The sequence below is a fragment of the Eublepharis macularius genome, chromosome 11, assembly GCF_028583425.1.
Source record: "Eublepharis macularius isolate TG4126 chromosome 11, MPM_Emac_v1.0, whole genome shotgun sequence".
In the NCBI taxonomy this organism is placed as follows: domain Eukaryota; kingdom Metazoa; phylum Chordata; class Lepidosauria; order Squamata; family Eublepharidae; genus Eublepharis; species Eublepharis macularius.
This window is the reverse complement of record NC_072800.1, coordinates 51,471,877-51,485,531: the sequence shown is the minus strand read 5'-3', so window position 1 is coordinate 51,485,531 and position 13,655 is coordinate 51,471,877. Positions and strand designations below refer to the sequence as shown.

Sequence of the window (13,655 nt, the reverse complement as noted above, 5' to 3'; positions counted from 1 at the left end):
GTACAATCGACTGAATAGACTTATGGTGCAATCCTAAGGAGAGTTATACCAGTCTAATCCCATTGAAATCAATGGGTTCAGACCGGAGTAACTCATCTTAGGGTTGTACTGTTAATGTGGTTCACAGAGATCAGACAAATTGCATAAAAAATGAACGTTTAATAGGAAGATAAAAAAGTGTGCACTGCATTTGCAAATGCAACAGACTGAACTAGGATGGAGTAAAAGATGATAGATAATCTTTTAGTCCCTGACTGTTACATATCCCTACAGATAGTAATAAGATATATGTTGTATAATTCTTGGAGTTGCAAGCAGTTAGAAGCATCCATTGCCTTGGTTTCAGCACTTAGGGGTCATCCCCTACATTCCCTGCAGTCAAGAGCTCCTCTAACAATAAGAGGAAGAGTTAAGTAAAACATAATATAGCTATACATGTGTATCATATACCTACCCATTTTAAATAAAATCTCCTTTTTCTTTAGCAGTTATTGTTTAAAATCATAGCTTAATTCAAACTAACTTCCAAGCTTCATTAGTAATTTTTATGTGAAGGTCATTTTCCATAATTCTTTTAAAGTAATTGAACCAGCAGAGACATTCAAAATTAGAATTTTACAGATTCTAGAGATCAAACCCTTAGTGTTGTGTCTTGACTCTAGTATGCTCAATTGGACTAAAGAAATGTAAGGCCCAGTCTAAAACCATTGGGATATTAATAAAATACTTTAGCTTGTAAAAATGACTTTACATCATTGTTCTGCCCTTAAAAAAATACATTTTTAAATCTACTAACCTTCTTCACTTATGATGTAGCTGGTTTATATAAAAGTATCAAAAATCACAACACTGGATAATAATCACTGGCACCACACCAAGTGGGTGTTTGATAACTTTTATTTAAAAATTAGTGCTGTTCTATCTGCCCTTCAGGCATATGACAATGCTCAGTTCTCATATAAAATGTAAAATGCTAGGAGTGTAATTTCAACACAGCATTTAAACAGATTGGCATGGAGGGATTAGAAACATAGGCACAGGAATGCAGCAAAACTGGAAAAAAGGTTATACGAGCTGGAGACCCATGAGACTCGCGGGGGAGAGAAATCTATTTCACCACTTTTACCTAACTCCTCAAAGCATTTCACCCTCTTTTCCTGCCCCTGTGCTGCTTTTTGCCTCCTAGTCCTTACCTTGCCCTCTCACTATTTTGTACCTCTTTCCTCACAACCCTTACTGCTTTCACTTCCTTCCCCCCTGAATATTGCAGCTTGTTGTGTCTGTAGGACAAAAACTTCCAGTCTTGCTGGGGTTTCTATGCAATTCTTCAATGCCATCTGTGATCTTGTGATACTTTGTGAGCTCTCAGGCAAGATGTTAAGCCCCTCTTGCCATTTTAAAAAAACTTTGGACAGTTTTGTGCAAACCTGAGGACATTCCCAGGTTTGTTGAAACTTCTCATCCCATCTTGACTTGCCCACACAAACATGGTCATTTTCTCGTTCAAAGACGTGGAAAGGTTTCAGAGCCATTTTCTCGAGTACAACAGAGAGGCCCTTGATATAAGACAGCTGATGTCTTATATGTGTGCTCAGGGCTGTTTTTCTGGGAAAAGAGGTGGTAGAACTCAGTGGGTTGCCCTCAGAGAAAATGGTCATATGGCTGGTGGCCCCGCCCCCTGATCTCCAGACAGAGGGGAGTTGAGATTGCCCTCCACGCCGCTCAGCGGCGCATAGGGCAATCTAAACTCCCCTCTGTCTGGAGATCAGGGGGTGGGGCCACCAGCCATGTGACCATTTTCAAGAGGTTCCGGAACTCCGTTCCCCCACGTCTCCGCTGAAAAAAGCCCTGTGTGTGCTCCATATAGTCTACAGACTTCTGTTTGGATCATTTGTCTTACTTCAACCTCCAGGCCCTGGGGAAAACCATGGGGACTGCTATACATTGAAGTAAAAGTCTTGCAAAGGAATACTGCATCACCTGTCTGTGACAATAAAGGCATCAAATCCCACTTCTCACATATTAAGAGCAGTACAGGCATTTGTCTGAAAATGGAGTGGCAAGAAAAAAACAAATGAGACATCAAAGATATAATTGTTTTGTGGAGCCCAGGGGATGTTATTAAAAAGAAATAATAAAGTCATAGAAATAAAATGAGTGATGCTGGAAGGCACATATAAAATTGTGTCATATCAAATCTGTGGCATTTGTTTCTTGTAAAAGAAAAGAGGAAGATCTTGGCAGAAGGAGTTGTAATGTGTGTTGCAACAACAAAAAAGTCCATTAAAAAGGAGATCTGACATTACACTTTCTTCTGGTGCACAGATGCCCAAAATTGAGTTTAATACCTTATAATTGCCGGTGGGGGTTATTGCTTGTGAAAGACTAGGAGTGAGGCGTGAAAGCTAGTGATGACAGTTGAGGCATTTTGGCATGTTAAAATTCTTTTATCTCTGTATAACATAACAGTTGTGAAATGTTTGGGGGCTTTTTTAGATCACTAGTTCCCAAGCTTTTGCTTGGCTATCACAGCTACGTCATAGATGGGATGGGGCCCAGAAGCACTGCTTTGCCAACATATGCGATGCTCAGTTCCAGTACTGCTATGAATACCTGGGAAATACCCCAAGGCTAGTCATTACGCCTTTGACTGACAGGTAATGACTGTTCAACGAATGGTGAACAATCTCTTCTTGATCCATCTTGTAGAATGCAAAGTTAAACATTAAATCTCATGTAAGAAATTCTTAATATCACAAATGACACTTCTTAGTGACAGTGAACAGTATGATGGAATATCAAATACCCTTTATAATCTGTACAGTCTGCAGCTTGTGCCATGACAAGGATGGATAGTTGGGTTTGCCCTCAAATACTCACTTTAATCAAGGATTTTGAAAGAAGGGAATAGGATGGAATGGAAAGACCTTGTACCTGGAATTGGTAGGAGCAGACCCAATAGGAATTCCTTTCTCTCCCCCTTCCCCCCCCCCATTGGGTTGATTTTTCATTCATTGACATGGAATCAGAGCTCTCTTTTGCTTTAAAGGTCAATGGAATAAATATTTGAGTGTTGAGCCAAGCTGAAGATTTCAAAATATAAAGTTTCAGCTTCTGTCAAGGAGACTCAGAAGAGTTGATCCAGGACCTGTAAGATGAAATAGAAATGAAATTAAATGATCTTATGCTGCCACTGTAGTTGATGGTGTGTCAAAAATTAGACAGGGCAGAAGTCAGCACGCAGTAAGCTTTCCATTTCTACAAGATTTTGCAATCACTGGCCAACCTTTGAAGGCATGTTATGTTGGTTGTTGTGCCATCACAGTGATCAGAATCTCATCATAGCGCCAGAAGAAGGAAATGAGTCATTGCTTATGCTATCACTCAGGTCATTGTGCTAGACCCTATGTTCCATTGCACTGGGGTAACAAAGCATAGGTTTGAGTTGTAAGTAACTGAGAGGATCAACATACCTATTTCCAAACCATGCCATAGAGATATCATTGATAAAACCACAAAATGGAGCTAGGCACAGACAAGTGAAATTTCTCTAAAAATCTGAATGAAGGAAGACCCAGGGTTGCAGAAAAATCTGAAATCAAAACTCCCCCAAATAACAGAAACAATGCCTGTAGCTTTAAGAAAGGAATGTCCAATGAACTCTCTGGCTGTTTGGGGTTGCTAGACAACCACAGAAAGGCTTTCAAGCCTTGGTTTCTGTAAAGCAAAACTGTGCAGTGAGAGCTAGAGTGGACTGGGAGGCCAAAGATGCTCTGGAAAAGGTTCCCCTCCTCCATCAACGTTTCTTCATGGAGGAGAACTCACTAGGGACAGGTCCAGTAACGCCTTTCAGAAGCTTTCTTCCCACACAAATTGGCCTGTCCTGGCCCAGCAGCCACTGTCACTGTGGCATTGGGTTTGGCCTGCCACTGGCCATTGGGCCCAGCTCAGTGCTGGAGGTCACTGCACAACACAGCCAGATTTTTCCTGGTGGGAGGCTTCCAAGGGTAAGGAATAAGAGAAAGCCAAAGATATGGGGCAGATAAAGGTAGGCTGGCTGGTGCGTGGGAAGGAGAAAAGGAAGCAGGAAAAGAGAGAGTAGCAATGGGGGCTGCCAGGGAAGGGAAAGAAGAAATAGTGTATGGGGGGAGATACAGAGGAAAATGATATACCGTGCACAAATCCTTGTGAACTCCATTTTGTAATTTTATACTTATTAGGGGGAAAGGAAAGAAATGTAGGGAGGGGTAGGGAAGGAAAGCAATATATGGAGGATAGAGATTATAGCTACAGGCCTGATTTATCTGCTGAAATATGTTTATTGTTGCCTTAATTTTTCTAAATTACTTGTTTGCCATACAAGGTACCACTTTGCAGTATTCTCTGATTATTAAATAAATAAAAATATTTTATTTAAAAATGATAGGCACAAGTTATGAAATAAAGTTTAGTGCAAATTGATCAACTGTGTGTTTGATATACTTTTTGGGTTTGGAACTGCAATAATTAAAAAATGTTAAAGGAAAATTAATATGTTTTAGTGATGGCTCTTTTCATTGCTTAAAGGTGCTACATTACTCTGACCCAGTCTCTCCACTTGACAATGAGTGGCGCTCCGGCAGGTCCAGCTGGGACAGGCAAAACAGAGACCACCAAGGATTTGGGCCATGCCCTTGGAATGATGGTCTATGTCTTCAACTGTTCAGAACAGATGGATTACAAGGTGCTGTGTATTATGCAGTATGCTTTATAATGAGCAGAGTGAATTGGAGAAAGAACAGTGCATTATTGGAGGGTATTGTTCTACCCACCCTGAACTACCTAATGTAGTTGAAGGCTGGGCCATGTATTGTTAATGGGCAAATTTTTAGCTTTACTACAATTTGCAGTGGAATCCTTACCCAAGTCCTGCCATCCTAAAGCCCATTGACTTTAATGGACTTAGAAGCATGATTCTGCTTTGGCTTCTATTGATCATCCCAAAGCTGTGGTACTTTTCACTTTTTTAAATCATTTATATTTGAGAAAATAAAGGGGTGGACTCGGATATGAATAGCCAGTGTGTTAGAGTGTCAGACTAGGATCTGGGAGACCAAGGTTTGAATCCTCACTCTGCCACAGAAGCTTGCTGGGTGACATTCTCATAGGGTAGAATAAAATGGAGAAGAGAACAATATAAGCCTTTTTGAGTCCCCATTCAGAAGAAATGCATGGTATAAATGCAGTAAATAAATAAATGGAAGTAAGTCTGTGACCCTCTCTGTCCCCTGGAATTGTATTCTTAATTATCATCTGTCTTTTTGTCCCACAAAACTCAATGGTAACCAATGAGAAATCAGCCAATACCTATCTGCATAGCTCAGTATCTGCTTTTTATATAGCCCCACTCTGGGTTCTGTTTTTTGTCATGCTAAGATAATATAGAATCCAGCAACTGGTTTAGAGATGGCAATACAACAGAAGTGTGGAGATATATGTTACAGGAAATAGCTTCCTTCCAAGGAGAAAAAGACCTACAAAGCCTAAGTATGTTTTCCTTACAGTCCATAGGAAACATCTATAAAGGTTTGGTCCAGACAGGAGCTTGGGGATGCTTTGATGAATTTAACCGAATTTCAGTAGAAGTTCTTTCTGTTGTGGCAGTACAAGTAAAGACTATCCATGATGCAATCAGAAATAAGAAAAAGGAGTGAGTATTTACCACCAATTTCTTGATATATTGTTTATGGGATTAAACATGGTACAAATATAAAGCACCAAGCTGAACCACTTCTGCACCAAGGCATTTGGGAGTGACTGTGCTCTACTACTATTCTATGGGCCCCCAAAGAAGATGCCCCCAGCCACTCCATTGTTTCCTATGGGAAAAAAGACAAAGTAGACTCCCGATGCAGAAACACACTGGGGCAAGGCTGCCATGGCCAAGGCACACTCTCAAATGCAAGCTGCATTCATTCCAGAAAAAAACGAACGGAAGCAAACTGAAGCACGAGAATGGAATCCCCCAGAACCAAAAAGAAGCAAGGAGACCAATATCACACCAGAGCATCACATCCATTCCACGTAAACCAAACTGTAGCAAGGGACACTATCATAACTTAGGGAGAGGAGGACGTTGTGGAGGAAGTGTCCACTGTTTCCCCCATTCTTTTTAAGGCACCTCTGTTTTCTTGTTCCATTTCTGTATTTTTCTTTTTTCTCATTTACTCAACTTTTCTGTCTCTTTTTTCATTCTTTTATTTGATCTTCCTGCCTGCCTGTCTCTTTTTCTGTTCATTTTTATTTTTCCTTCTCCTCTTCTCGTTCTGTTTCAATTTTAAAAAGTCCTGGGGCAGAGTTGGGCGTGGGGGATGTGCCAGTGTAGTTGCTTGCACATTGGGGGGGGGGGACTGGAGTAGGATATTAGACACTTCTTTTCCTCTGAACATACCCTGCTGGAAATGTTTTAAAAGTCCTCACAGTTTGACTGTGATTGGACACTGTGGAGGGAGGCTGCTCCAGGAAATTCAAGTCCAAATCCTCCTTGGACACCTGGAATTCGTTGTATGGTTCTTTAGATCCTACTTATAGTCTTGACTGTATTAGAGATGCTTTGTAAAAGGAAAAATGAATTGCACAGAGTTATCTACATATAAACAATAGGTAATCTTGTATTCACTGCTTTCCTTAATCATATCATTGATAACAGATTTTTATTCCTTGGAGAAAATATTACACTGAAGCCATCTGTTGGAATATTTATTACTATGAACCCAGGCTATGCTGGTCGAACAGAATTACCTGAAAATCTTAAAGCTCTTTTCAGGCAAGTAAGATATAGATTTGCATTCAGGACACTCATGCCACCTAATGTTGGTTATTTGGTTTGCAATGTAGCTTATAACGTACTGCTCCTGTGAGAAAGCTCTCCAAAGTTATACTTTTGATAGCTACTGGGAAGTTGAGGGAGTGAATTCTTTTTATATGTTTGTTAAATACATAGTAAAAGGGATGTATTACTTTTGAAGCCTTATCATAATACAAACAAGATGTATTAAACACAGCCTCAAAGATGATAGCTCTGTTTAACTCAGTTTTATTCATGCAACAAAATCCTCTCCCCCATAACTTGTGTTAAATGAAGCTTCCAAGTGTTTTTATTTAAATGTTGATGTTATCATGCACAAGTCACATGATTACATAAGAAGAAGATAGTGCTTGGAAATGTTATTCATGTATACAAAACCTTCCTTTCCATGTGCTTTGGAATTATTTTTAAGTCAACGGACATGCATATTTCGTTGAATAATATGATTAGAATGCCTTTTCGGAGACATACATTGAATGTTTACTTGGATACCTATCTATTAATTTGAACTGGGATAAAATTATGGAACTGACCTGTTTCTGTCAATAATTACATGAGTAAGGAATTTTCAAACATTATAAAGGAGCTTAATTTTAACTGTTCCATTTTCCATTAACTAATATGTGCAGTTTCTTGCAGTTACTTGCATGCACAATGTATGCACAAGGAAAAAATGATGCAAACAAGTGGCAGCAATAGAAATATGTAGCAAGGGGAAAACTTCAGATGTATCTTTACAAAACTAAAAAACTTTAAACTAAAAGTGTGTTGGAAAACTAAACTATGGGTGGCACTACTCCAGACTGAATAATTCAGAATCTCCAAATAGAATAATTCAGAGGGAAGGAATTTCAGAAGTCCTTTCCTGGTCCTTTGCATGCCCTTTCCAAAACCCACTTTTCTCTGATCATTTTGGGGAGAGGCCAGTTCATTGTCATGTGATCTGGTCAGAAAGTTGTGCGTTTCACGGTCCTGCTCTTGTGGGTGGGTAGAGAAAGAAGCTGGATGCTTCTTTCTCTACCTGACCACTGGAGGGCATTTTGAGGGCTTTTAACTGATGTAGCCCTATAATACTATAGCAATTACTGTTTTTTAAGAGCCACAAAAAGCCCTCTGGTAGAATGGTGGAGAAAATTTATAAGAGAAACAACTGATGGAGGAAAGTATGCAGAAAGCTGCTATGTGTAGCTTCATTACCAACCAATGTATATTCGTTTGTATTGGTGTGGAATACAAAACTGAATCCTCACCATATGTATACAGCCTAAGTTAGTGACTTTTAAAATGTGTTAAATCCAATGGGAGATATTGAAGCACACAACATTTCAAAATCATAAATGCTTATGGTTTATGGGTTGACCAAGGTTATTTAATTAATGTTTTATTATTTTTGTAATTTTGAGAACAAAAGAAACATAGAACGCAAAAATAGAGATGACTCAAAATACCAGCTGTATGTTTTTATTGTACCAGTTGAAGTTGTATAATTTTTTTTATAAGTTTCATTCTGAAAGAAATCAAATCCAGAATGGCTAGGTATGTTTTATCAAGAAGTTTGCCTGTTAAATGACAGCATCTTATATTATTTTTGTGGTTTGTCATCAAGGGACCTACTGATTCTGACTTGAAAGGCCTGCATGCTTTAATTGTCTTCTTTGAAAAACACTAATATTCAACAGTGTATAATTAACCATATTTTTCTTTGAAAAGAAATCCCTGCTGGCTTTGACTGACATATGTAATTGTAACTCTCAAGCTCTGTTAAAATGTTTGAAGACTCATTGTATTGAATTTAAGCAAGTTAGGTGTTTTATTCCTGCTATGCTTAAATGCTAATCCGTGTATTGGGTTTTATATATTTCTCAGACCCTGTGCAATGGTTGTCCCTGACGTTGAACTAATCTGTGAAATTATGCTGGTTGCTGAGGGGTTTGTTGATGCACGCTTGTTAGCTAGGAAGTTTATCACCTTGTATAACCTCTGTGGAGAGCTTCTGTCTAAACAGGTAAGGGAGTTCTTTTGTAAGTTGGCGCTTCACCAATGCTAATAAAATGGTGTTGTGCTTTAATAGCTGTTTGAATGATAGTAACGAGAATGATTTTCAAGTGTTTTTAGAAGCTAAGAAATTGCTTCAGTTAGTGATAGCGGAAAAGTATAGCACCTGGAAAAGCAGGTAGTAACTTGGCTCCACCAGCATTTTTCCATGGGTGGCAAGATTTCCTCTCATGGAGTGCTACTTTCTTGCCTACCCCCTCCCACTGCAGCCCCAAATGTCCCCTTAAAATATTTCAATGTATAAGCACCCACCTGCAACCTAAATTGATACAGTCCAAATACTTAGACCTAAATATTATACACATTAAGCATGTCTATGGTGACATGTATTGTCCATTTTTAGTCCACCTTTGTGGCATCTTCTCTGTTAACTACTTCCTTTCTTTTGTGGCTCTACCCAAAATCTCTTGAGATTTAAATACTCATTGTCCTACTATGCTTTTCTGTAGCATGCCTGATGATGGTAATTGCCTGGTGTGCCTTGTAACAATTTTCCATTGTATGCTTCTCCCATACTTCTGTGAAATAGGCATTCGCATATAGAGAACATGCAGTATTTGAGGAGAACCCACTATCCAACTATTTTTGTTCAAAAGAACGGAGGTTTCTTGAGTTTGAAATGTTGTTTATAATTCAAAAGTTAATATTCAGCTAGCATATATATATGCTAGCATGCACACACACATATATAATATGCTAGCATATATATAATTAAAACAATATCAGCATTTGCATTCATGTACTCATCAAGACTTTCAGCAACTCTTACAGAAAAATAGCAAGATTATCCAAATCCAAAAAAACCCAAAAACGTGGATACTCATATTTTAAGAACCCAGTGGGCGGTATCCTGCCATTCTGTGTGTGGAAGGTATAGTTCTCTTCTTTCCATGGCTGCAGCTCTTTCTGACCCCTGGAAGTATCCATCTTGGGGTTGAAGGACCCACATGGAGGAACAGCAGTGTGATATGGAAGGTCTAGAGTGAGAAGGAACAAGGAGTTGAAACCGCTTCTCCTTCCTGTTCCACACACACTGATCCACTGAAGGGAGGGGCTGGTTTCATCCCCTCTGTACTCCACCCTACTGACCCTTATGGCTGTTCTTCTGCATGGCTCCTGAGTAGAGATGGGCATGATCCCCAAAAAAATTAACGATCCAGCTGATCGTGGATCGGCGCCGGCAACGATCCCGAATTAACGATCCACACCAAGCATCTCCCGTTCCTGATCCGTGGATCGTGGAGGCCAAAACGGGCTGCACTGCTATTCCCAGCTATGTGGGAAGGTGGGTGGTGGTGGCAGCCACCGGGCCTGGTGGGCATGGGGAGGTGGCGACGAGCCGCCTCCCCTCAGGTCCCATTCAGCAACACAGGAGGTCTGTGTTTGGCCGGAGCTGACTATCAGGGTTTGCAAGGATGAGATTGGAGTGCCCATGGCTACAGAACACCCCCTTCCCCCTCCCTCCCCTGGGTGTCTTCTCCCAACTTGTGACTGCTTTGCTGCTCTGTGGTTGGAAGGAAGCCCTGCTGATCAAGGAAAGCTGGGCTTCCATTCGGGTTTCCAGGATGACAGAAGGAGGGCAAACAGAGTTCGGGCTTTCCCCTGGCTCCGTTGCCAGGGGAATAGATTGCTGGCGTCTGAGTGTCTGGATCCCCGATCTGAGCCCGAATGCAATGATCCAGGCATCTCCCAATCGCTGGATCGTTGGCCGTGGATGATCATGATCCACTGGGTCATGACTGAGCGATCGCCATTATCGTGGGGTTTTTTCGATTGTAATGCGGATCATGCCCATCTCTACTCTTGAGACTCCTGGAAGTGATTGTTCTGGGAGTCTGAGGGAGCTGCTCCTATGGAGTGGGGGATAATGGGGAAACCCCATTTGCCTTCTGTACACAGATTGTAAGATACTGCCCATTATCAATTATAACTTTTGTATCTTCCAAACAGAGATCCATGCATGTTCATTTTCATTTTTTCTATGTGGCTTCTCACAGGATCATTATGACTGGGGTCTCCGTGCTGTTAAATCTGTCTTGGTAGTTGCCGGCTCCCTGAAGCGAGAAGACAAAACTAGACCTGAAGATCAAGTACGTATAACAATACCGAGCTGTGATTTGTAAAGACATAGCTGATTGTAACATTTCCTCTGTCTGATGATGATATTAAAATTATGTTTCCGTTTAAATGAGCTGTTTTACTGTACAGGTGTATATTCTGTTCAAGGACAGACCACTGAAAGCCCTTGTATTCCAACATGTGTGGTTTACTGTCCTTTTCCAGGTACTTATGCGAGCCTTAAGGGACTTCAACTTGCCTAAGATAGTGACAGATGATAGCCCAATTTTCATGGGCCTAATCAGTGACCTATTTCCAGCTCTGGATGTTCCGAGGAAGAGGGACCTGCAATTTGAACAGATGGTTAAACAATCTACCCTGGAGCTTCGCTTGCAGCCTGAGGAGAGCTTTATTCTCAAAGTAAAAGAATCCATTGCCTTTAATTACACCCCTTAAGAATTTCAATCAAAATAATTGCAGACAGGTTGTATTAGATGTGAAGGTTAACTTATGTACATTACAATGTTCCTATTGTGGCCTGAAAGTGCTACTATTTCAATAATACAGTGCTGTAAATGTGCAGACTAATTTTATATGTATAGATTCCTATTTCAGTAAAAATACGTAGCATATACTCCTATCTGGGCATTAAATGCTGCTTTTCCAAAGTATCCTTAAGTAACTTATTCTCTTTAATATCACTAGTAGTAAAGTATTTGTGTTTCACCAGGATGAGAATCAGAGCACGCCTGCACTGATGTTTGTCTATTGATTGCTCTGCTCCTTTATTCATCAAAACAGGAGAGAGAGAATAACCTTTGTGATTTAGGAGAGACTTGTGAGAGAATTGGTCCTATCAGCATTCAAAGTGTGCCACTGCAACTGCATTTGTCTGTTGTGTAGATGGATGAGAGTTGCTATAGTGCAGATCACAGAATAAGAATGCCCAACAAAACTCATCTGAGGTAGATCCAGCTCTCATATTTGCCAAAACAGGAGCCATATGGCACTTTGTGGATAATATATGTGTATGAGAGAGTGCCAGACTAAACCAGAGCTGGGCCAGGACTACTCCTGTAGTCAGTAGCTTCCCTCAGTAGTAGCTGTGCCTCTCAGAAGAAAAAAAAGTAAAGCAGAGTCTGGTACTGTTCACTCTGCCCTCCTGTTATGCTCTACTAAAGAAGCCACCTTAGACCAATTTAATTCACAATTTGCATGACCTTTTCTGCTTTGTGGCAGATTTGGCAAGCTAATTGAAATCAGTTTCCTTATCATCTTCTCAAGTCTTAATGTCCCCATTGAGTTTCTAGGTAAAATCTCTGAAAAATTGCATGGAGGGCTTTACTTCTGTTTGCCATCCCTGCTGTAGCCACTTACTGTTAACAGTTGCCAGCAGCTGAAAGAGGAGCCAGTTTTCATATTCTATGATATTTCATGTGCTAAAAGCACCAGTGAAGCTCAATTTAAAGGTGATATTTAACATGCAGCATTCCACAGGCCTGGCTTCACACTTAAACCTAGCCTTTACCTGGTATGGATGTAGCTTTAGCATGCCAGTGCGGTACTCACCCAGCTCAGAGAATCTTAGCACGCTAAGTCAGCACTTCAGGCAAGGTTTGAACAAGACACTGGGCTTGTAGAACGCTGCTTGTGCACGTTTTTCTTTCATTCTTAACATCATTGGTATATCGGAGCCCTGTTAGTAGAATAGCATAGCCTCTTCCATAAATCATAGCTTGGAGGCCAACAGAAAAACATGGCATACAGATACAGAGAAAAGGAAAAAAGAAACACAAGTGATATCTTCTTCAGCCAAAATAGTTTTTCAAAAATGTATGAAGCACTTTTTTCTAGCTAATAGAGTTGTTTAACCTTTGCCTTTATATTGCTAAACTTATTTATAGTGTTGGATTTTCCTTTCCTGTAGGAATTAATAATATGCATTAATTGGTTCATTCTAACTGGACTATGGTTATGTAGTTCAATTAATAACAAAGGGGGGCATATGCTTTTATTTCTTGAGATTCATTCATTAATTCTATACTGGGCATAAGGCCATGGAAGACTAATGCACCTTCTTCAGTTTGAAGTTATTTGAAGAAGCAGCAATTCAGTTTCCTGACTACAGGAGAGGGTGGGAGGAGAAATTGCTGTGTGGGAAGTAATTAGTGTCTTAGTGGTAATGGGAGGACAAGAAAACAAAACCACTGGCTGTGTATTAATTCTGTTTGGCAGGTTGTTCAGCTTGAGGAGTTGCTGGCAGTGCGTCACTCTGTCTTCGTAGTTGGCAATGCAGGCACGGGAAAAAGCGAGGTAAAACACAGTTTAGCAGTTTCCATGGGCAGATTTTGCAATTTAAAAATTGCCATCCATGCAAGCTTGTATGATGCCATATTTTTGAGTTAATCCCATCAGCCCTGATTTGAAGTACAACCTCAGTTGTTCAACATACTTGTAACCAGGTAAGACATGAAAACAGACCAGTACTTTTCCCTTTAGGACTCAAGCTATCTAGGGAAATTAATCTCTAATCATTGTTTCACTGGGGAACGAATCCTTCCCGTGTCTTTGGGCTGACCATCCACGTGGGAATTGAGTTCTCTGGAAGTTAAATGGAGATGTTGGTTTTCATAGAAAATGTTCATAATTTGGAATGTTTGCTTCCTTCTGTGGTAAATGCAGAAGCTCACCTGAA

The 13,655-nt window shown here is 40.3% G+C and overlaps 1 protein-coding gene across 1 annotated transcript in view; it reads left to right on the top strand.

Moving 5' to 3' along the window:
* DNAH11 (dynein axonemal heavy chain 11) overlaps window positions 1-13,655 on the top strand; it is a 226,382-nt gene that overhangs the window by 80,015 nt on the left and 132,712 nt on the right. The window contains exons 30-37 of the mRNA XM_054991090.1: window positions 2,497-2,657; window positions 4,567-4,723; window positions 5,544-5,689; window positions 6,689-6,805; window positions 8,714-8,852; window positions 10,900-10,992; window positions 11,186-11,380; window positions 13,196-13,273. Coding sequence (XP_054847065.1) covers window positions 2,497-2,657; window positions 4,567-4,723; window positions 5,544-5,689; window positions 6,689-6,805; window positions 8,714-8,852; window positions 10,900-10,992; window positions 11,186-11,380; window positions 13,196-13,273 — 1,086 coding nt within the window. The remainder of the gene's footprint in view (window positions 1-2,496; window positions 2,658-4,566; window positions 4,724-5,543; window positions 5,690-6,688; window positions 6,806-8,713; window positions 8,853-10,899; window positions 10,993-11,185; window positions 11,381-13,195; window positions 13,274-13,655) is intronic.